Source organism: Trichosurus vulpecula, chromosome 2, assembly GCF_011100635.1.
Source record: "Trichosurus vulpecula isolate mTriVul1 chromosome 2, mTriVul1.pri, whole genome shotgun sequence".
Lineage (NCBI taxonomy): Eukaryota > Metazoa > Chordata > Mammalia > Diprotodontia > Phalangeridae > Trichosurus > Trichosurus vulpecula.
The window spans coordinates 185,121,517-185,146,033 of record NC_050574.1 but is presented as its reverse complement, the minus strand read 5'-3'; the positions used below and the strand labels follow the sequence as shown (position 1 = coordinate 185,146,033).

The 24,517-nt window shown below is 37.4% G+C and overlaps 1 protein-coding gene across 1 annotated transcript in view; it reads left to right on the top strand.

Moving 5' to 3' along the window:
- The window catches only part of ATP8A2 (ATPase phospholipid transporting 8A2), a 759,667-nt gene that overhangs the window by 587,163 nt on the left and 147,987 nt on the right, over window positions 1–24,517 (top strand). Inside the window, exons 31-33 of the mRNA XM_036745978.1 lie at window positions 12,622–12,683; window positions 13,180–13,236; window positions 18,489–18,596. Coding sequence (XP_036601873.1) covers window positions 12,622–12,683; window positions 13,180–13,236; window positions 18,489–18,596 — 227 coding nt within the window. The remainder of the gene's footprint in view (window positions 1–12,621; window positions 12,684–13,179; window positions 13,237–18,488; window positions 18,597–24,517) is intronic.

The window sequence follows — 24,517 nt, the reverse complement described above, 5'->3', positions numbered from 1 at the left end:
AGAAAATGTGCATCATAGTACTGCTGATTCCTAAAACTAGGACCTACTCAGCATCTAGAAAGATTCAATCAGATGGCCAGAATTATGTATCAGAAGTTCACTATCCTTCATGAACAGATGACAATCTCCATCCTAGAAATATAGATGTTCAGTACTCTTGAGAATTCAACAAATAAACTGTACAGGCACTAGACCGACCATTTTAACAAACCATACTATTGACTACAAGATATAACCTTGACCCTAAAATTTTAAGAATAATTTTTTAAATTAACTGTCACACCAGATTCTGGTATTTATATCTCCTTCATCTAGCATGGTACCTAACACAGAGTAGGTACTTAATACATACTTCTTGTTTGATCATCTGCAGTCTACATGGGATTAACAGCTTTCAGGACATAGAGACCTAGCAGAAGAATCCAAAACCATGTTAGAAAAAAATAAGATCCTGAAAATATATTCAGTGAGCTTACACCCCAAAGATGAGTTTATGTTTTGTTACTTTTATTCAGTTACAAAAATAAGTCATTTTATATGATTGCAAAACAGTCCACAAAATATTAAATATAAAAGAATACAGAATAATAGCTTGTCATGGGATCACTTCAATACTATCTCCATTGAATAAGGTAAGAATGATATAATAACAATAATTATAATAATATTAAAATTATGGGTTACAAAGTACTTTACATATATTTTAAATCGACCTCTCAACAATTCCATGGGGTAGATATGGCAGGAATTAAAAGTATTTATTTCTTTTTTTAAAAATGAGGTACATGAAAAATTCTAAGTACTTTATCGCAAAGTCACGCTGCTGGTTACTAGCTCATGGCCGGGATGTGAACTCTGGTGTCCTTATTACATATCCAGTGCTCTTTCCATGATACAGATTTTTACCTTTAACAACCTTCTTCAGGCAAATTTAACAAAATACTGTTTTGGAATCAATTTCTGCAACTCAAATTGATAAGAAAGAAAATTATCATTAAATTAATACTAATCAGCATTACAGATCAAGTGCATATTGTTGTTTAGTCATTTTCAGTTGTGTCTGCCTCTAAATGATTCCATTTGAGGTTTTCTTGGCAAAAATATTGGAGTGGTTTGCCATTTCCTTCTCCAGCTCATTTTACAAATGGGGAAACTGAGGCAAACAGGGTTAAGTGACTTGTCTGGGGTCACACAGCTCGTAAGTGTCTGAGGCCAGATTTGAACTCGGGAAGATGAGTCTTGATTCTAAGCTGGCCACCCTATCCGCTGCACCACCTAGCTGCCCCCAAATGGATTTTATTTGTAAGTATACGTATACTTACAAATATATACATATTTGTTTGTAAGTTTATGCATACTTACAAATAAAATTCATTTTGTTTGATAATCACCAGGCAAATTAGGATTATGCCAAAAGTACGGAGAGACAATTTGAATTGGGGAAATGGGTGAGTACTAGAATTTACCAGATAGGGATAGGGCCTAGATGTGTTATCTCACTAGGAGAAGGAGCATAGCAGTGAGGAAATTCCATATACCACTGCAGCTTAGCCTTTCCTGTAAGACCCGATAGTCCTAGAGTAGAGGGCACAGAAGGACCTCTGACTTGCCTGGGATCATACAGTCAGTATGGTCAGAGGCAGGACTGAAATCCAGGTCTTCCTTGTTCCTAGCCCTGTCCTCTAACCACTCTGCTGCTATGCCTTTTCAGAAGCTACTCAACTAAGAAAATATAACCCACAGCTGTTCCTTTTGCACCCACCAGCAGTGTCTTGCTGGCATTACCACGTACCCTATTTATCCCTGCCCAAACACCACCAAATGTAGAACTCTCGAGTCAAAGAAGCGGAAAGAATGCCCAGGCACCCTGCTTTGTTCTGACCACTGAGCAAACCCTAACTTAGTTTTTTATGCTAATATGGGTTGTGTCATTACCAGAGAAATGTATCAACTATCTTGGGAGGTAAGGATCTTCAGGATCCCTGGAGCAAAACCACTTTTCTCTGTGTTACAATGCTGCTTACTGTAGTCTTCTTGTTAAAGAGAGACTGCCTTAAACAAGTGTGGGCATGTTGCCTATTGGTTAGATTGCTTCCTAGCTGTCTCCTTTGGTTAATATTGGGAGCAGCTTCAGATCTGCTTAAAATTTCAAAATGTGTCTTTCACTCAGGCAATTCATTTAAATCACATCCCCCCCCACTCCTGACCTCTCATATAGCCACCTCATGTACACAGCTTGCTTCCATAATCTGTCAGTCATACCCATCCTTTGATTTGGAAAGTGAATTTGGTTTTAAACTTTAAACCTCAGATGTAACTTGACTATCAACCTAGTTTTATCAACAGACTGGCCATTCCCGTTTTCTACTCATGAGTCTAAATGAATTGTTAACCATTTCTCCTAGAATTGTAAAGTGGTTACTGACAAAAGAATATTGAATCAGATTATACACACATACACACACACACACACACACACACACACACACACACACACACACACATATTTCTCTTGAAGTTTCCAAAAAATTGATTTAAGCAGGAAAAAACAGTATTACCAGTAAAGTGGAGTTTTAACTTTAAATGTTTTCATCTATTCTTACAGCCCCGTTTTTAATAGAGAAAAAATATCAGATAGTCCTCCCTGAAATAATCCTCTTGAAGAGTTAGTGTGTTTGAATACTATTGAGCCTCCCTTTGGGTTAGACATATGCTACTATCTGACCAGTCTGTGAGTCTCTTCTTAAAAACTTTGAAGTATTGCTCTCTCTGTATGTGTATCACAGACCATGGGCTTCTTCACACTGCCAAAGGAGCACTGGGCCATGGTCTGTAGTGGTACTTGAGCCCCTGTTTCTTGTCAGAATGAAATTGATGAGGTGTTCCACATCTGAATCCCAAAGGCCTCCATTATTTAATGTTAAGCTGAATCTGGATAGCAAAGGGCATTCTGATAGGTGTGTCTGCAGGAATCTAATTGATTGGTGTCACAATAATTTGCTGTAGTCGCTTAATACAAGTAAATAACACGTAGTCAAAGGAGACTCAATGGTCATAATTTATTTCGTCTTATAAAAGCCTTTGCTCAAATTTCACACCTATGGCTTTTTCTAAATTAAAAAAAAAGCTGTCTATTGTACTGAGAAAAATATTTTATCAAGGATACAGAAATGACTTAAGCATTTTTCTGAATGAAGAATTGTTAATAGCAAACAAAGCATTTGATAATTTTTGACAGATATATTTTTGTTTTATAAAAATCCAAAGATATGTATATAACAAGATTGTGTAAGGCCAGATTTGAAGTGGTTTAGTAGAGTTGTTTTGTTAAGTGAATTTATTTCATATTTATGATTATCCATTCTTTTTTTCTTTGGTTCCTACAAATTAACTCAACAATTCCAGACTTTCATTAAAAGAAAAAAAGCCTCACACTCCCTGTCAGATGTAACTGTTGATTAACTAAGGCAACTAAGTGGTATAGCAGATAGTGTTCTAGGCCTGGGGTCAGGAAGGCCTGCATTTAAATCTGGCCTCAGACACTTACCTGCTGTGTGACCCTGAGGAAGTCACTTAACTTCTCTCTACCACAGTTTCTTCAACTGTAAAATGGGGATAATAGTAACACCTATTTCCCAGGGTTGTTGTAAAGATCAAATTAGATATTTGTAAGGAATTTAACATAGTACCTGTCATATAGTAGGTGCTTTTCTATAAATGCTTTTTCCATTCCCCTTAACTATATTAATTTGGAGCCCAAATTACTTGAACAAATTGATCTTATGAAGAGAACCTTCAAACCTCACTTTATTTTCTGAAGATGGTACCCACTGTCAGGGGCAAGTAGGGTTTCCAGCTTCTACTCTGAAGAAGAGACCTTCTGAACTGCCTTATTTTGTGGTCTCAATCTAAATTGTTTGCCTCAATTTCAATCTCCTCCCCATCCGCCTATTACTAAAATTGCTATCATAGAGAACAATGGAGATTTGGATTTCATCTCTAAGATCCTTTCCAGCTCTAAATCCTATGATTCTCTTACTGTTCTCTGGCCAGGTTTGCTAATAAGAGGAAGAGAGGAATCAGGAGCCTGTATAATCCACAAACTTGGGCTCTTGGCTTCAGAACAATTGAGAGGTGACTTTAAGAAGACTTGTAATGATTGCAGAATGAAAGGGGAAAAAACCCTTTCCTACCAATCCAATATGCATTTATTAAGTAACACAAGAGATACCTTGAAAAACTGGAAAACAGCCCAGTTTTAAAGAGCTTGCATTCTATAGTTCTTCCAGGTTGAAAACAGACTTGATCATATTAGAGATGATTTTTAATTTACTAAGAGAATGTTTTCCAAAAGTTCATTTCTAAGGAGAATCTCTTCCTAGAAATAGCATTGAACATAGCAGTTATGTTCCCAGGCACCCCACAAATGCCTATTTGGTACTCAGTAGACTGTAAGTTGCCCTGATCATCTTTGACTCTCTGAGCTATATGGAGGCCTGGTTCCCTTTTGCCTTGAGTCCCTTTGAAGACCAGAGAGGAAGGGAATGTTGGAAGAGGGAAGTTTAGGCAGAATCTCCCACAGCTGGGACATTTTCACGGCAGCTTCTCCAAACAGGCTCTGGCAGCAGAGTAGGGGTATGGACGTCAGGACTATGGGCGTGGGGACTGGCTGGAACTTTCAGTGGCTCCCAGGCTCCCGATCCCAGTGAAGGGGGCATATCCTTGGCAAGGTGGACACACCACCCCATTCATGTGGATAAAGCATTTGTCATTTTGAGTCTGCTGTGCTGCCATTTCTTACTGAAATGAATATAAACGATTTTACCTTAATATTATTGTATCCCTCCTTTTTCAAGAGCATCTCAGAAAAGTTACAGTTGCCCACAAAACTTTGTTTTTAAAAAGAGAAATTTTCTCAAGGCAAAATTCACAGTTTTAGGTGTTTTTTTTTTACTATTTAGTAGTAAAACACAAAATTACTTGTTTTTATTAACATTTATTAACAACTATGTGTTATAAAACTAGCACCTCTGAGTATGCTGAAATACGTTACTCATGTGTTGTTTTATTTAAAGTTTTGAAATACCACTAGCTGTCTATGTGCAGTTTTTGCCCCACAAATATTTTCAAAAGGCCTTCAGTATACATCTGTCTTGCAGTCACTCCAGATGTTGAAGTGTCTGAGGACATATACTGCTTATGCTCCTTGTTTCAGAGCATAGTGTGTCTCCTTTGAGTAACCCCATTCACAGACCTGGGTGAGAGCCACGACTTGAGCCCTGCCCAAGTCTCACTGCTAAGGCAGCTCCCTTGGACACAGCTATTCCATTTAGATTGTTTTTATCCTTAACTTAATATTGGCATCACCACACCTCTCATCTTCCCAAAGAATGTGTTGATCATCCCAGACTGTGGTCTTTTTTACTTTAAACAGTCTTACCAATATGTCATTTTACATACACACACACAAAAACACACATAAAGTATTTGAAGTGTATAACATACTTTCGTGTATTTTAATTTCATTTAATTAATGGTACCTAATGCAAGTATTATTGTCCCGTTTTTACAGATGAGGAAACTGAGACTCACAGAAATTGTGTACTTCCTCTGTTTCATACAGCTATTATATGGTGGAACCAGAAACTCATCTTCTGAGAGAAATTACAGTGTGGTAGAAAGAATATAGAGTACTAGAGTCAGGAAACATAAGTTCACATAGCAGCTCTGTCACATCCTAGCTGGGTCACCATGGACAAATCACTTTGTCCCTCTAAGTCTATTTTCTCATCTAGAAAATGGGCCTAATAATACCTGTGCCATCCAGCTCATAGGGTGATTGTGAGATGAAACATCTTAGAAAGCTTAAAGTGCTAAATAAATGTGAGCTGGCTCTTAATATTCTGAGTCCTCTTACCATGCTTCTTCCTTGGGCGTACCATGTTGGCCCATCAAATATATGCATACATATATACATGTTACATACATATATACAAATGCACACACACTTATGTGAGAAAGCCTGCCAAGACAATACTGAGCCTAAATTAGGTAAAACTGATCTCAATGAGAACACACTCTTTTGTGGTAATACTTAGACTTGAACCAAAGGGAGGATTTTTCTTAGTTAAGGACTTTAAGCTGAGATATATTGGTCTCAATGTCTGTATCTTCTAGCCTGATACCATGGCTTTTGGGAAGAAATAAATACCAACCCCATCTCTAGTCCAAGATATCCACAAATACTGATTCTATAACATTGAATCGCAAAATCTTGTCTGCCCCTTGACTTCATCTAGCCAAACACTGTCATCATTTCCATAATACAAGGAGGACAGAGAGGAGCTTGCCTTCTCTTTTGGCTTATTAGATTTTCAGATTATTATTTATTTATTGGTAGTAGGCACTTGAGAAATATTTAGCCCCTTGCTTTTTCTTTAATGTAGAGATATGAGAGTTGAAAAAAGCTGTTTAAATTGATTTTAAATAGCATTTGAAACTTCATACATGTTATGTGCCTGTGTGTTTATAGAGGGTATCCCAAAAGTCTTAGTACAGTTTTAAGCTAATAAAATTTGGAAGTGCACTAAGACTTTTGGGACACCCTGTACATATATATGCACATGTGTATGTGCATATGTATGTATAATTTTTTACTGGATCTATAATTTTGCCCATATAATAATCTCCCAGTAAGAAACTCTCTCTACAACTTACTCTTTTTAAAAAATGTAAATTCAATTTTATTTTCATTTCCAAATTCTCTTTTTCCCACCTCTTACCCATTGAGAAAGTAAGACAAATAAAACCAGTTGCAAATATATATGTGTATATATATATGTGTGTGTGTGTGTGTGTGTGTGTGTGTGTGTGTATATATATCCATACATACATATATATGTGTGTGTATATATACATATATATATCCAAGCATAAAAGATTCCCACATTAGCCATGTCCCAAAAAAATAAAAGAAAGAAAATAGGCTTTAATCTACACTCTTAGTCCATCATTTCTTTATCTGAAGTTGGCCAGCATGTTTCATCATAAACCTCTGGAACTGTGGCTGGTTCCATTGTGTACAACTTATACTCTTAGAAGTTACCTGGGGGCAATGACGGGATACAATGACCTGTCCAAGGTAATACAGCCAGCATCTTCAGGAGGAGGATTTGAACTTTGGTCTTTCTGTCTCTTCAGGTAGCTCTCTAGCTATGATAACATACTACCTCTCTAAGTATATGTTGAAAAGTTTAATATTTGAAAGAAATACATGCTATCAGTAGAATCTTCAACAGTGAAATAAATGTCCCCCATCTGCAATTTGGTTTCTTCTTCCTGGGCAGCAGGTTATGCCCATTCTCCAGCCATTTAACTGTTTTATTTATATCATAATTTCACATAGACTATGATTCCAAGGTAAAAACAAAACACCAGTCGAACCAGGTTTTATGCCATGATTTGACATTAGAATTTAAAGTTTAGCCATTAATGAAAACTAAATGGTTTTTTGTTAAGTGATACAGCAAAGATGACCAAGCCTTCCAGTCCTGCAACTATCCAAAATGTTGATTTCAGAGTTTCTGAGTGTTGACAAGATCCACGAGAGGAAACGGGCTGAAATTTCAGCATGAGACGGGTCAGACATCAGAAAACTCCTTGATAGTTAATGTTAAACACTGGAGCTGATCACTGAGGGAAATCATTGTCTCTCTTTGACTGATGAACCCTGAGATTAGGGGAGGCCACCGTAGGTCTTGATTGATGAAAGTGTGATTCTGGTGGGGCGGAGGGAAAGGCGGGAAGTAGATGACCATTTAAGATCTTTCCCAGCGTCAAATTTGTTTTAGTGTTGAGTAAAATGTTTTCTCTACGGAGTAGCAAAAGGAATTTCTGTTTGTTTTTAGAGGTGGAACTTTGTTTTAGAAAAGAGCAGAAGTCATTTCTAAAACCTTGGACTGATAAAACAAGCTCTCACTTGTTGCTGATGATAAGGAGCAGGGATAGTGTGGAAAATCACTGCATAGCCCCAAACTCATTTTCTTCCTTGACCCAACTTTTCACCAGAATTGGCTTCATACATCATATATATTTAACAAAATTGGTAATGTGAGTTTTTTGTCTTCCTCCTGCCTTTCCATTGGCTTGTCATTATTATTATTATTATTATTATCAATTATAAAGTGTTTTAAGGTTTTTACTTGTGTTATCTCATTTGATCCTTATAACAGCCCTGTGAGTAAGTTTATTATCCCTGTTTTACCTATGAGGCAGCTGAGGCTTAGAGATGTTAAGTGATTTGCCCAGGGTCATACAACTAGTTAGCGTCTGAGCAAGGAGTCAAACTCAAGTCTTCCTGGCTTCCTTACATCACCCAGCTGGGTGTTTCATCCACATAGTGCATCATCAGTGAAGTTAGATCAGAAACAAAATCAGTAAACTAGAGAAGAATCCGGAAGAGGGCAGAGAAAATTACAAAGAAAAAAGAATCCACATATCATCAAGTCTAGGAATTATAAATGTGTTTGTGGGATTATATTGCTAAGGTGTAACATGCTTTAAATTGGTTTTCTTGGAGCCTTACATTGAAAACTTCCCAGAAGTCATGTCCTGGGTTACATGTTTGGGACACTCTGATAATTTATAAATTAATCAAGGGAGAGGCAGAAGGGAACATTTGGAAATACTTGAAGGATCCAAATGAAAGAATTGGCAGGAATAATCAAGGAGGGAGGAGGCCAAATGTGAACCTTAGAAAATAACTTAAAACAGGGACTGCTGACTAACAATGACATCAGCTAAACTACGGGAAAGAGATTTCCCTGAGGGAAATGGTGGAATCCCGACACTAGACTTAGGCTAGACAAAGAAGGCAGAAATGTACAGCAGGCAGTTTGCCTCCAGAACAAATGGAACAACCTAATTGGTATTTTATAACCTTGAATTCTCAGTGGACTCTGGCTTATGATTGTTTTTATCCACAGAAAATTCTTTAGAACGTTTGTTCTGCAAGGCTAACTTTTTGGCAAATTGTAACTAGAAAATAAAGGTCATAGTTACTTGCCACTAAAGTAGTTCAGTTGCAGTCAGTGAAAAAGCATATTCTGGAGGGATTTCCCTAGTAGGGTACATGGAACAACTACTTGAATCCCGATGTTTTCAGATCAGCTGTATTTTCTAAGGCACTTGACAAATCCTCATCTATATGTTACACTCTTCAAGAGTTCTTTTAGTCCCTTGTCCACAGTCCCACAGCTAGTGTGTATCAGAGAGGGGGCTTGAACCCAGGTTTTCCTGACTCCAAAGTTGGCCATCTATCCACTATCTTGTGCTGCCTCTCCTTTCAAGTGAATAAGAGAGTATTATTTAGATCTTTAGATCTGACTTGTGAAGAAATTCTACTTTTCTGGACTTCACTTCCTGGTATGGTACTTGACTTTAATTCCAGAAAGGTGATTTGTTACTTTGAAAACTGTAGAGATATACACAGACAGCCAGAAGGGATGTTTGAAGTCTTCATACTACAATCATTTCATTTTAAAGTTGGGGAAACTGAGGCAAGGAAGGCCCAATGACCTGTCTCAAGTTACACAATGAGTGATAGTACCAGGATCTTAACCCTGATTCCCTGATTCCAAATCTAACAATGCTTTTGATTGCAACACAGAACCATCCCATCTTAATTTAATTTTTTATGTAGGAAAAGAAATTCTGGTTACATAGTAGTGTCTGCAGGTTTAAAGCCAGTGGCATTCATTATCATAGATAGAAGAAATGTATGTGGTAAAACCTCAGAAAGTAGAGATGAAACAGATCTATTAGATTACCTTATCCCTTTCCTTTTTTGATGCCAAATCATCTCATAAATATGTTTTATTTCTTTGGTCAGACTATTATTAAATGTCTCCCAGAAAGAGTTTTCTTTATTTCTCATAATGAATTAGTCTTCATTCCAACAGATCTCACAGAATTTTTCCTGGATATCAAGCCTACCAAACTTTGATTCCATCAAGTTATTTTTATTTTCAGGATACCTTTTTATTTAAGTAAAAGTTACATATTTCTTTTCTCCTATGTGTAAGCCTGAGCTCTTTGTAGACAGTATGTCCCATGCACTGTTTTCCCTCAGCCAAACAATACATTGTTCTAGTTCTTTCTTCATGTTTGTCTCTTCATCATAATTATCTATGTTCTATTTCTCTGAACTCCCCCTACTCATCTTGATCTTTTTAATAATGAAGTGCCCTATATTAAACACAGTATAAGAACTGTAGTCTCTACAGAATTCTCCCCATATACCTGATTTTTGTGGCTTATTTTATTCAAAGCACAGGAATCTCAGTTTATTTTTGCCACAGTGCACCTAATTTGCTGTTTATTCTTTTCTAGAAATATCCCCTTTAAGTTACCTCATTCCACATTATTTATTTTCCCTTTCCCCCCCTAAGTTGCTTTATTTTATTGTTTAGGACTCATTTCTCTACCTTTGCTAATGATAGAGTGCTTTTCCCTTTACAAATTCTTCTCATTTCTTATAAACATAGAATTTCCTAGATCTGGTGTTTATTTTTTTCTTATATTGCATAGGCATAAAACATACTCTAAGGTCTTCTTAAATCAACTGCCTATGTCATTTACTCCTTGAATCAGTTTGTATCTGATAGGATTTTTATTTCTGTGAGCCTTCTATGACATGTCAAATAAATGCCCAAGCATGGTTTCCCATTTTGTATTTTGCTTCCATTATGTTTATTTAGAAGTTCTTATCTATACTACGATTTTTCTAGCTTTGATCAGGGCTCACTATACGTAGAACCCCATAGGCTTTCAAAGTGGACTTATGCTGTTTTTATAAAGATTAAAACTTATGCCCTTTTGTTCACAGATGTGAGACCAGGAGATGTACCTTAAGCTAGGATGGATGAATGCATGGTCACTAGTATAACTTGGAAATTATTGCTCTTTCAAATACTCTAATAAGAATAACTGGATCCTTCATACCTATCAAATTAGCCACACACACAAAAATAATAAAAGCAATGAAATTCAGTGTTGGCTGGTTGTGGAGAAACTGATGCACTCATACATCACTGGTAGAAGTTCAAACTTGTAGAATTTTTTTTGAGGAACAGTCTGGCACAGTACACAATAAAAGTTAGAAAACAATCCTTACCCTTCACCCAGTAATTCCAGGCTAGGAATGTAGCTTAAATGTATTTTCAAAAACAACAAATATCCCCCTCTTCAAAAATTTTCATAGCAGCATTATTTGTAATAGCAAAAAGCTGAAATATACCTAAATATCCAGCAAGAGGAGAATAGTTAAATAAATTTCATTTGGGACAGTGAGGTGATTGTAACCTAATTGTTGAGAACCAGGAAAATGGCTAAATAAATTTTATTCAGTACAATTTTCTCCAGCCTATTTGTGGAGGGTAAGAGAGGTAAATACTGAAAATATGGGCCCCATGAATCTTCATCCTTTTTTCTGAATCCAGGCCTATGTCAGGTTCCAACAGCTAACTAGTTACCCTTGGTTGCCTCCTTGGGTGTAAGTACAGAGGAATGTAGACTCAGTTGTTCAGCTGTGAAACTGGAGCTTAGCTGGCCCTCAATTTTATTAAGAACAGGGAAATTTGTGAGAGTGACTATTGAGACTCCTAAGATAAAAATGAAGTTGAGTCTGTAAACATAAGCCAGAGCCACAGGCCACAGGTTTGGTTTTGAAGATGAAGGAAGAATTCATCTGAAGAAACCCTTCATGATCTAAAGAATAGGAAATTTACCAATAGAAATACAACTTGAACTTTTTTATAACAGCCTTAGTATTAGTAGAAACGAATTATGCAACTATTGGAATTACAGTTTCATTATTGTGGTATATTGTACTTACCATTCTGGAAAGGACAAATGGAAAAAAAAATTAAGTCTGAATTCATAAAATTCCACTCCTATTACCCAGGATTCTCTTAGAGCAATGTAAGTGACCCCAATTTAGTAGCATGTAAAAACATGACCAATGATCATGCTTGAGAATTTTCTGAGACCAATCATAAATTTGCTTGGCATGTATGTAGTTTTCATCTTCTTATGTAGAGTTTCTATTCCAGCCCAGCAAGAATTAGAAATGGACACTTGCAAAACTGCCAAGATTGGTACCTTCTAAAGATACTCTATTGCTTATTTTTTATTGAAGAAATAGCAGGTGTTAGAATTAGAGCACTAGTCAAGGATCATACTAAAAATGCTAATAAAGGCTGAGATGTTCCATTTTTATTATAACTCTTTTTAAAAAAAAAAAGTCATGTGTTCATTTAACAGTACCTTTTCGGGAAGAGTTTGAGGAAGAAGCTAGAGGGATCAGGAGCAAGAAAAAACTTTAGGGTATCACAGACAACACAACATTAAAATATAACCACCTTAAAATATAACCGTCATACTATCTGATCAGTGATGGTTCCCTGGATGAAAATCAGATTCAAATGCCTACTCTCCACATTGGAATGTGTGATCTCTGGTATTATGTGTATGAAAATACCTGTTCTCAACTTTTACATTCCTGCATTTTCTTCTTAAAATCATATTTACACCATAGGACATCATGACTTTATCATTTTTCAGATGCAGTGTTGGCGAGTGGTCGTGTTGTAGACTATTTATTCGTTGGAAACATTGTTTATACAGTAAGTATTTCAGTGTACTTCCTTTTATGTGGTGTTTAAGGTGTGCTGTTCTTAATAGTTTAAAGCTTACTGTTTTTAAGAGCAATACTGATTCTTTAATTTTAATTTATTGTACTTTTAACTACCTGATGTATATTCCTGAAGAACAAAAATTGCTGGGTAGTGATTTTCAACCATTTGTTTGTAAAAGGTCAAGGTCTGAGGACATATATATGTATGCACATATATGCATATATGTGTTTGTATGTATATCTATAGAAATTAAAAAACCCCTCCAAATAGTCTGTTTTGTTTAACTAGAATGAGCAGAAGGTGAGAACCTTTTGTTGGGTGGGCTAGGGTGGGGGACATATGCCCCTATGTTCCTCAGCAGCCAAATTTTTTGACGTAGCTCCATCATTGAGACTGCCATGAAGGAATGCTAAGGCAAGATGATTTCTAAGGGGGAGATGTGACAACAAAAGAATACATTTTGACTCCATTCCTGTTTCCACAGTATGTTGTTGTTACTGTTTGTCTGAAAGCTGGTTTAGAGACAAGAGCTTGGACGAAGGTAAGTATTCCTTTCGTATGCTATATCTTAGTACCTGCACTATCCAATGCCATTATCACTGTGTATGCTATGATTTCTCATTGAGAATCAGGAGGTTGAGTAGCACATAAAGCTTCTATTTTGCATTTTCATGTTGTGGGTTGATTTAGATCACAGCTAATTTCCCGTCAGAAGTTTTCCAGCTGTTCAATTTGCATGCCTGGCCTTTGAAATAGACTTCATTTAGCATTCCATTAACTGAGACCTGTGTTAAATGACCCAACATGTTTATAATGAAATTTAACATGGCATCATTCTGTGCCAAGGTATACTCTGAATATTGTGAGGGAAGAAAATCAGGTTTTACAAGCTTGTCACCTACAACAGTTAGATTATATAGCTTACCACATATTCTTTCCCTGAGGCAATTAATAGCATAGCAAGAGTACTCACTGATCTGTGGCCTCACTGATTGGGGAATAATATGGCTGTGGGTATTCCAAAAGCAACTAATAAGGTTGATATCTTTACACCTTTACATTTATTCAACTATTTGCCCTCATTTCTCTTACTTTTATTCTCTTCTTTATTTCCATTTCTGCTTCATTTCCTAAAGTTTGACATAGTCTTCAGATATGTGGTCACTTGTCTTTTATCCATATCCTGTGAAACAACATGCTAGACTCAATATTTCAAGATGAATATTAGCTTAGTAAAGAGAATGGGTAGAAAATTTTGCAACTACAAATTTCCAGACACTCCCTAGGCCTCCAGAAACTAGCTTCTTAGAGTACCACATGTATCATAGTATAGAAGGAAATTATTGAATATGAGGACTTTCCACACTATAGAGTTACTAAAAAAGATGAATTCACAGGTCCAGGACCCTACCCCCAAAGTTGGCAAAATAGAATAACAAAGAAATAAATATTTACACTTTGTAATTTGTATGCTCCCCAGTTATTTTGGGACAGATCTTGTGATTTCACTGATATAGGGGAAGTTCCGCTAAGCCCTGGGGAGCTTAAGTAGCTTGCCCAGAATCACACAAGTAGTGTCAGTGGTGGCAGTAGAGCATAGGCCTTTCCAATTGAGATGACTCTGTGTCCACAGCGTCACACTACCTTATACTTCTTAAATTATCATCAAAAATTTCCCATATTGTTTTTTACCAAAGAAATTTTTAAGTGAGCCCAAACTGGGAATGTTAGCTATCACACCGGAAGACAGAGACAATGCACAAAGATTATGAACAGGCTAGAGCATTGGACTAATCTAAAAATTAAATTTTATAGGGATAAAGGTAAATTATACCTTGCGTAATGAAATTATACAAGGCCACAAGAAATCAAATTCATGAGTATACAAAGGGTGAGTCATAGCAGTTATCTAAAGAAAAAAAAAAGATTTGGGAGCTGATCATCCAGCAGTTTGCTCAGGTCATGTTCAAGTCACCAAATTTTAAGTACATTGATAACCTGGAAATAAGTTATTGACGAACTGGATAAGTCAGATAAGTTATTGATTGGTCGTTTATGTTAGATACTATATAGTAATAATCATCATCATCATCATCATCATCATATGATAATAAATAATAAATAAATTAAATAACAAAAGGAAGATAGGGTTCAGGCACTAAATTTTAAGAAGGACTTTGACAGCCTGGAGAAGACAACCAGGATTGTAAAGGGCCTCAGATTTATGCTGTGGGAGGTTCAGTTAAAGGAACTAAGACTATTGGAGAAGGCTCTGCAGAGAAGCAGGAAACATGGTGACTATCTTCACCTATTTGAAGTATTGCTATGTGAAAGGATTAGATTTATTCTTCTGGGCCTTGAGGACAGAAATTAGGAGCAAAAGGCGGAAGTTAAAGAAGCAAACAAGTTTCACGTGAGGAGAAGCTGCCAAACAATTAGAGTCATCCAAGAGTAGAACATGCTACCTCAAAAGGTGGTAGAGTCTGTTCACTGAGATCTTCCAGCAAAGGCTTGATGACCACCTTTTGAACACACCTCAGAGGAGGTTCTTATTTAGGACTTGTTGGACTAGCCCCTATCACTGGGATTCTACGAATCCATTTAGAACATTCACCTATGAACTGCGTTCTGGAGTATGCCTAATTTACTGTCCCCTGCTCCCCCTCCAAAACCTAGGGGCCAAATACAGGTATTAACATGGGACTAAGTCAACCAAGAGAGAAAATAGGTTCTAGCCCTTCCCATTATTGCCTTCTCCCACTCTGTGAATGTCCTTATCCACCTTGCAGGGTCTGGGGAATCAGGGACTCCCAGCACTTCTTTTATCTGCTATAGGGAGGAAGTCATCATCATTAGGGTAGGCAGAAGAGCCCATTGCAGACAGTGGGATACACCCGGGAGATCTGCTGCATTCACTATTATTAGAGAGCTTTAAATTCTCCCCCAGGACCAGGAACTATGCACATATGATAATAGCTATTATTGTCTCTCCTTAGTTGAAAATATCACTCACCAATCCAGGTAAAGATCAATTTTAGTTTCTTCAGTTTATAAGTCACCCCACCTGTCTTGCTAGCTCCCGGCCACTCCTATTGGTATTGCGTGGGGGTGTGTTTTCTTGGGGAGGGCAGCCGAGTTTTCCGTGTGGCGGATCTCCCCCATCCACCACCTGGACAGCTTTCACCCCAGATGTAGTGCCACGGTCTGACCTGCTGGCCTAGAACTGCAAAGCACTTATTATTTCAGCTGCAAGAGAGTTAGCAAGTGAAGACCCTCACATTATTTTAAAAGTATTAAGTTCACAGCTTTGGGCTGATGTTCATCTCCATCATCAGGTAGATTGGTTACATGGAGCACACCCCCAGGAGACCAAGACTCTCACCTCAGAAGGTCTAGAAATGGAAAGTCAGCTTAAAGAGGAATTTTTTTTGAAAATTGCTCTATTAAAAACTCCCTGGACATTGAAACATCCACAAGTGGTTTCAGCTAGTGTTGCAGCGGCAGATTATCTTCTCCCTCCTGTTTTTGTATTTTTTTTACAGATTCTTTGCACTTTTACAAACATCATTCTGTTTTCTCCCTGTCTCTAGTCTGTGCCCAGCCACCTTACAATCCATCTTCCACACTGCTATAAAAGTACAACATTTGTAAAGCATAGGTCTGACCATGTTACTCCCCTGCTCAGTAAACTCCATTGGCTCCCTGTTACCTCTAGGATCAGATACAGACAACCTCTTTGTGGCATTTAGAGCCTTTCACAAGCTAGCATCAGCCTGTCTTTCTACTCTTATTATGCATTACTCCCTTTCATCTGCTCTTAGGTCCAATCAGTCAGCAAACATTTATTGAACACCTACTATGTGCTAGGTGCTATTCTGAGTGCCGGGGGTACAAAGAAAGGCAGGCTCACACTCACACATTCACACACACACACACACACACACACACACACACACACACGTATGCACGTACGCACGCACACACAAAACAGTCCCTACATTCAAGAAGTCTACATGGAAGAGACTATATATATAAATAAATGGGAACATACGAGACATATACAGAGTAAAAGAAAGGTAGCCTTAGAGTAAAAGGCTCAGGTAGCAGAGGAGACCAGAGGCTTTCTTGTTGTTTCTTATATGTAATACTCCATCTCTAGCCTCTGTGCCTTTGTCCAGGCCGTCCCCCAGACTTGGGATGCACGCCCTGTTCACTTCTGCCTTTTGGAATGCCTTGCTCCTTTTATATACTTAGCCTAAATGCCCCCTTCTACATTAGGCCTTTCATGATCCTTGCCCTTCAGCTCTTAGTGTGGCTCCCCCCAAATTACCTTGTATGTCTTTTGTATATATGTTGTATATACTAACATATCTACATATTATCTCCCCTGATAGAATGCAAGCTTCTTTAGGGCAGGGACTTCACCATCTTTGTTTTTCCAGAGCTGAGCGTAGTGCCTGATAGATTGCTCGCACTTAATGAGTCCTTGTGGATGGAGTCGTTAAAGGCATGATCCGGTGCAATCAGGTGCCACTATTAAAATCACAGAGCATTTGGTGATGCAGAGGATAGAATGCCAGTCCTGGACTCAAGAGGACCTGAGTTCAAATTTAGCCTTACTCACTCACTAGCTGTGCGACCTTGGGCAAGTCACTTAACATCCTTTCTTCTCCATTTCCTCCATGGTAAAAGGAGCTGGAGAAGGGAATGGCAAACTACTCCAGTCTCTTTGTCGAGAAAAACCCAAATGGGGCCACAAAAGGCTGGACACAACTGAAACAACTCAAAATCAAGATCACGTTATTAGAGTACTTGAAAGTTTTTAAAGTGTTTCCCTCATAACAAGTACCTATATATAGCTACTTAAAGCTGTACAGTCCCCATTTTTACAAATAAGGACACTGAGGCTCATAGCAAGGAATGAATTGGCTATGGTTATCCACCTAGTAAATGTCAGAGCTGTGATTCCAAACTTGATGCCTAGCCCAAGTCTAATACTTTTTCTACGCATGACTCTACTCTCCCTAGCTCTAATCTATCCTTAAGTGCGTGTACTTTGCTAATGTTTAGGTAATTGAATTTTGCATATGGATCCTTTAAACTTTTTTTTCCTCTGGTGTTATTAAATAAAAGCATCAGAGTTCTGTCCCCAACTCAGAAGACACTCAAGCTCAAATTCCAGCTTTCGTTTGTGACCTGGGGCAAGTTATTAAAACCTCCTGAGCCTCAGTTTTGTAGTCTGTAGAATGAAGATAATAATAGGTGCACTACCTCATTCACAGACTTAATGATGGAAAGTTCTTTATGAATCTCAGGGCTCCGTTACAGTGAGAATTATTAATAAAAACAAAATATTTCTCTCTAAGAAATATAGAAAAGTATCTTTCTGGAAAAGGTTTCTTCCTTCATCTAGTGGTAATCTAAAGTTCATTTATGCCAAATATTTTTCTCTTCTTATTTTGGTAGTTTCTGATGCAAACTGTTATTACTCATCCTAAAGCCCAAAGACAACTCTGGCTGTACACCTCCACTTAGCATTTAGTGTAGAGCGTTCTGTCCTTGAAAGATTGTCGTAAGGGAAGTGTTTTATATATATAAGATCATTATTTTTACTACTTTTGTCAACTGTCACTTGAATCTACAGCTAAAAAGCTTTGGTTTGAGCAAAGAATGGAAAGTTATACAGGAGCAGGGAGAGGAATACCGGAGTTGAGGGAGGTGTGTAATAAGCCAAACCTTTCAGAGTAGAAAAGACTGACTGATTTTTTTCCTGGGTTTTTTTTTCTTCCATAGTTTAGTCACCTGGCTGTTTGGGGAAGCATAGTGCTCTGGCTGGCATTTTTTGGAGTGTACTCGACCTTCTGGCCTGTCATCCCCCTCGCACCAGACATGGTTGGGCAGGTTAGTGCTTCCTCCTGGTGGGTGAGTGCTTTCCAGAGTGTGCTCTTTGTTCCTTCCTATCTTTGACAGCAATCACAGCTATTGTTACTTGCCTACATCAAGAGAGAGGAAGAAAAGCAAAGGCCAAGTATCAAAAGAAGCCTCAGAGTTTGACTGAGCCAGCTGAATGTTATCTGAAGTGTTTGATATTTATAATAAAAACACATCCATCCAACTGAAATTGAAACTGTTCCTCAGCCAGCACTGCCACATAGCTAAGGTTCTGAACCGTGGGAGCTGAGGTTCATTGTGATTACTGCAAAGCAGTCTGAAGTCTGGAGTGGTTTTCTGAATCATGAAGAAGACAGTAACTATGAGCTACTTACTGGATTTATTTGTTTGAAATTTGACAATCTGTATATGGCATATATTTCAGGGCTAAAAGCCAGAATATTAACCAGAATTCTTATCCCACATCATCGTAGAATGGGGCATTTGCTATATAAAGTTTCTGACTAGTTTAAAAATTACATAGTTTGCTTTTAGAGACTGGATTTTTAAGACCTTCTTTTACAAACATATTTGAGATTTTCGATAACTCTTCCCTGCCTGCCTGAGCATCTTTGGCACCGAAGTCCTAGAATGGTGATAACTAGAAGCAGCCCCTGAGACTGCCTTGGTCCAAACTCACATTCCTGGAGCTGTGCCAAGGGAGGTGGGCCAAGTATCAATCATGGCCTGGCAAAGCTGAGGAACAGGACTGCTATATATACCCCCTGTGAACGGCTGCTTTTTTTTCAGCATATAGCAATCAGTTTTATACTTCAGGATTTTCTGACATCCTCTGGATAAAAGGATATTATATCTTTCTGGGTACAGAAATGAAGTTAAGACTTGCCTGTAGCACTAGGGTTCCCCACCTTTGGAATGCATCTTTGCATTGTGAAATTAAATGAGAAAACAAGAGATCAAAATATATTCCAGGTTTTTACCAAACTCTAAGGATCAAAGAAACAGCTCAGTGTTTAAAAATATCTTACTAATAAAGACATTGGGCTGAGTAGTGAAAAGAGCTTTCCTAACAAGTGTACTTTGTGAAATGAAACACATGAAATTTACTTAAAGTATTATATACAATTTGATCAAAAAGGGGGGGGGGAAGGAAAGCATATATTACAATAACACCTACTCTGTAAGGCATTGGTGCTTAGTATTTGTTTTATGTCATTCCTCTGATTTTTAATGCTAAGCCTAGTCTAATATTTATATGTGTATAATTGTGTGTATGTATATGTGTTAGATATACATATATGTATATACATATATAAATATACATATATATATATATATAATTTTCTGGGCTTTTGAGTGAAAAACAATTGGTGGAGTTTTAGTCAATTGCCATGGACAGCTTTCTAACCTAGAGAAAGAAAGTGACAGGTGACAAGAAGGAATTGGCACATCGAGACAAAAGCTAGTTAGTTCCTTTGATAGGACGTCACAGTGTCTTGCCAATGGATTTTCACACTAGGTAATAATGCACATTTGCATCATCCAGTTACTGACTCTAATTTACATCTCCATAAATTAAGCTGAAATTTGATTGACTCTTATCCCCCTTGAAAGATTTTAGTAGAGAACAGCAAGTTCATGATGCAGTAATAACTGCAGAGATTTTCACTGTTTAGAGTGTGGACATATATTAAAAAGTTAAATGGGATAAATTTCTTTTTTAATCAGAATGGGTGTAGGACACAGACTAGTGCATTGCTTTGTGACTTGACATCTGTTCTGATGTGTAGACTCATACGTCCCCAAAACAAAGCAAAGTAAGTGTTAATTAGCATTTCATTTTTGCTTGAAAATTGCCTCAAAAATGTTTTTTCTACTTAGCCCGTGTTATTTTACCACTTTCTGTTTACCTGCCCTGATTGATGTCTTGAGATATGACATTAATATCTAGCTGTGAGTAGAACAATACTGTGGAGTTAGGCTCATGGAGTGCACAGGCTTTACCCTGAGTGATTGAATGAGATCATTAATGGAGTCAAATGCTCATGTAGTCATGTTCCCGTATTGGAATTCTGCTGTCTGAAGCATTAAAGAGCTGTACATCATTTTCATTCTTTCACCAGAGGAGAGCTCTTGGGAAAAGGGTGTCATAATACAGTGTCTCTTTCCAGTTTGAGAGTTATTTTGAATAATGCCCTCCTGTCCTGATGCCATCCGGTCTTTATTTGAACTCATTGATTTACCACTTCTTTGGAGAGTGTAAGAAGGTGATTTTTTTAAAAAGTCATTTTGATCACCTTTTGCAAATGCTGAAAGACCATTCAGGTGGAGGGTGTGTGCATGAAACTAGCATTAGGTTTCAGGAAGGCTTTCTGTAGGCACAAGAGGAATTAAATGCTGTCATAACACTGGCCAATGGTCAAGTAAACTGCAGCTGGGTTTGGCACTAGTTAATGAAATGAATTACCTCTCTTTTTCCCCTAAGACAAGTCTTAGGCTTTGTCCAGGCCATTTTTGTCTGTATGGTTCTAGGCAATTGAAAAATACTTAGGAGGATGCTGGTAAATAAAGGGTTTCTTTTTTAAAATTTGTTTTCATTTTTAACTATGTTTTCAGGCATTTTTGTGAATGAATTCTTTTAAGTCCTCTAAATACAGCGTGACAAACTAATTCCATTCTTTAGAATATAGAATTAAGCCATTGTCTTACAGTGGCCAAAATTTCTTGCCAGGGTTGGCAGTGTTTCAGGACACTTGGAAGAAGATATGATTCTCTCTAGTTATCAAATATCTTCATTGAACCTTGCAGATGGAAATCCTTTGGAAAGTTATGTTGCTTATGATGGGGTTTATGGAACCATTTTGGCTAAATGTTTCTTTATCTTGTCCCTTAGATTTGGAGGCTTTCTTAAGGTTTTGTCCTTGAGGGCAGAGGGAATGAACAGCAGTTGAATGAAGCGTTTTTTCTGCTGTCAAAGACTCTTTCTTAAAGCACCTTCCAATACAGAACATGAAAACACAATAAGACAAGTCAGCCAGGAAGTCCCAGGGGAAATTTTTTAAATCAAAAAAATTATTTGTCTTTTTTCTGTGTCTGAAACTTAAAACATTTGTTCATCTATTCAATAAACATTTGCAGATAACTGGTATAGGCATTAAGGAAAATATGAAGATATCAGACCTCAAGAATGTTTCCATCTAGTAGAGAGAAGAAGAATTACATGATAATTATAATACAAAATAGGCTACAAGGAGTATGTAAGAGAAGCACAACAAATTACTTCGTAGGATTTGGAAGGGAAAAATCACTTCTCTGCTATCATAAGTCCAGAGGGATGGAAAAGGAGAGATTGGAGAGTGAATCAGGAAAGACTTCATAGAGAAGGGAACATTTCATCTGGGATTTTAAGGATGGGTTGAGTTTCAGCTATTGAAAATGAGAGATGGGAGAAGGGGGCTCTTCCATTTTCCTGAGCCTAAATAGGCATGAAAATGACAAAAGGCTCAGGGACTACTGAGCACTTTTGACAAGAATCAAGCATAACACTGGCTCAACAAATCTGAAATCGACTAGGAATGAAAACCACTAGGAAAATGGGATGAATTTTGCCACAAAGAATCGTACTATTCCTGTCAATTATATGACCACTGGACTTGTCAGTCAACAAATATATACTCTTTTAGAAGTGTCCTCCCCTCCAACTTTAGGAAAAATAAAGATTATCTTTAATAATTACTATTTTTATAAATTAAAAAGCATTAATGCAAAAGTAAAAAGTGAGATTTTGGTATGACTACAGATAAAGGAAATTTGATCTTAAAAGAGGATTGGTTCTGAAGTCAGTGGATTTGTATTCAAATCTCACCGGTGATAGTTACTACCTTTGTGATCTTGAGCAAATCACTCAACTTTGCTCATCTGCAATATGAGAGTATTGAACAAATGGCTTCTGAGGTCCTTTCCAGCTCGAGACCTATATGATCTTTTGATCGTAAACCCAGATCAAAGAAGTATCTTATAGTTATTTTCATATGTCTCCCACTGCCTAAGAGTTTTCCTTAACAGTTTTGTTCAAGTCTGAGGGGCTGTGTCCCTCTTTTGGTTTGCAGAGTAGGAGATTAATTGGGTTGGATTTTTAAACCCTCATAATAAGCACTTAATAAATGCCTCATTCATTCTTAAAAGGAAATGTAGTTTGGCATTAAATTCACTATTGTCTTTGCAAAATATCTTTCACTTTTTATAGTTTTCAGAGTAGTCTCAGAACTTTTTCTGCCCTCTCTGTTTCAGTTAGTGCTTAGTATTATTACAGCAGAGAATAGTATACTTAAATTCTTCACAGTGGACTTATATAACTAACCAGCCAGAGAAAATAAGATGCATTCAGGTAATGGCAGTAATCCCCTTAAGGGAGCTAAGCTTTCTAAATAGGCAGTTATACCAAACAGCATCACATCGGTGCACTGTGGAAAAATCTTTCTCACCAACTTTGTTGTTTTTCTTAAAACTCCTTTTCATTGCTAGTAAAAGAGGAGAAGGGGGGATAAAAGAAACCACTTTCACTTCAAAGGCTAAAAACTACTAACTTCATCTTCAGAGCCAAGCTCCCATCTCCAGCCAGTCCCTGGTCCATGACAGTCGTTTGTGTAAAATACAGGATAAAGTTGACTTAGAATTTACATTCACACATGTGCATACACAGTCTAAGTCTCTGATCTTATAAGAAGGAGTAAAGAAACATTTTGGCCATTTTACTCTCATTGTTGTATTCTGTTGACACAGAAATCTCAACATTTTCCCTCACTGGCAAGAAAAGACTCTCAGCCCTGTCTTGAACCTATTCATGGGGTTATGACTTTCACCCTTAGTCTAGTTGGAACTTTGAACTTGTATCAAACAGAAAGCCTAATAGCTTTCAACAGATGCCATAGAGGGCAGTGAACTTGTGCCCCCATGTCTCACACTGAGAGATCTGATCTCTGAAACAGTAAGGATCAAAATATTGTTTTTAAATATATTTAATTTACTTTGTTAAATATTTCCCAATTACATGTAAAACAATTTTTAATATTCATTTTTTTAATTTTGAGTTGTAATTTCTTTCCCTCCTTTCTACTGCTCCCCACCTCTTGAGAGAGTAAGCAACATGATTTATATTATGCATGTGAAGTAGTGCAAAATATATTTCTGTATCAGACATGTTACAAAAGAAAACACACAGAAAAAGAAAGTTTGAAAAGCATGTTTCAATTTACACTCAAAGTTTGTCAGTTCTCTGTGTGGAGGTGGATAGCATTATTCATCGGGGTCCTTTGGAAATGTCTTGGGTCACTGTCTTGATCATAGTAGTTAAGTCTTTTACAAATGATTATCCATACAACATTGCTATTACTGTGTACAGTGTTCTCTTGGTTCTTCACTTTGCATCAGTTCATAGAAGTCTTCCCAGGTTTTCTGAAATCATCCTGCTTATCATTTCTTATAGCACAATAGTATTCCATCACAATCATATACTGCAACTTGTTCAGCCTTTTCCCATTTGATGGGCCTCTCCTTGATTTTCATTTCTTTGCCACCACAAAAAAAGAGCTGCTATAAATATTTTTGTACAAATAGGTCCCTTTTTTCCCTTTTCTTTGATCTTTTTGGGATAGAGACCTAGTAGTGGTATTGCTGGGTCAAAGAGTTTGCACAGTTTTATAGCCCTTAGGTGCAGGGGTGGGGAACCTGTGGCCTTAAAGCCACACATAGCCCTCTAGGTCCTCAAGTTTGGCCCTTTGACCGAGTTCAAACTTTGTAGAATAAATCCCCTTAATAAAAGAATTTGTTCTGTAAAATTTGGACTCAGTCAAAAGGCTGCACTGAAGGACTTAGAAGATAACATGTGGCCTCAAGGTAGCTGTTCTCCATCCCTCCCTTAGGGCATAGTT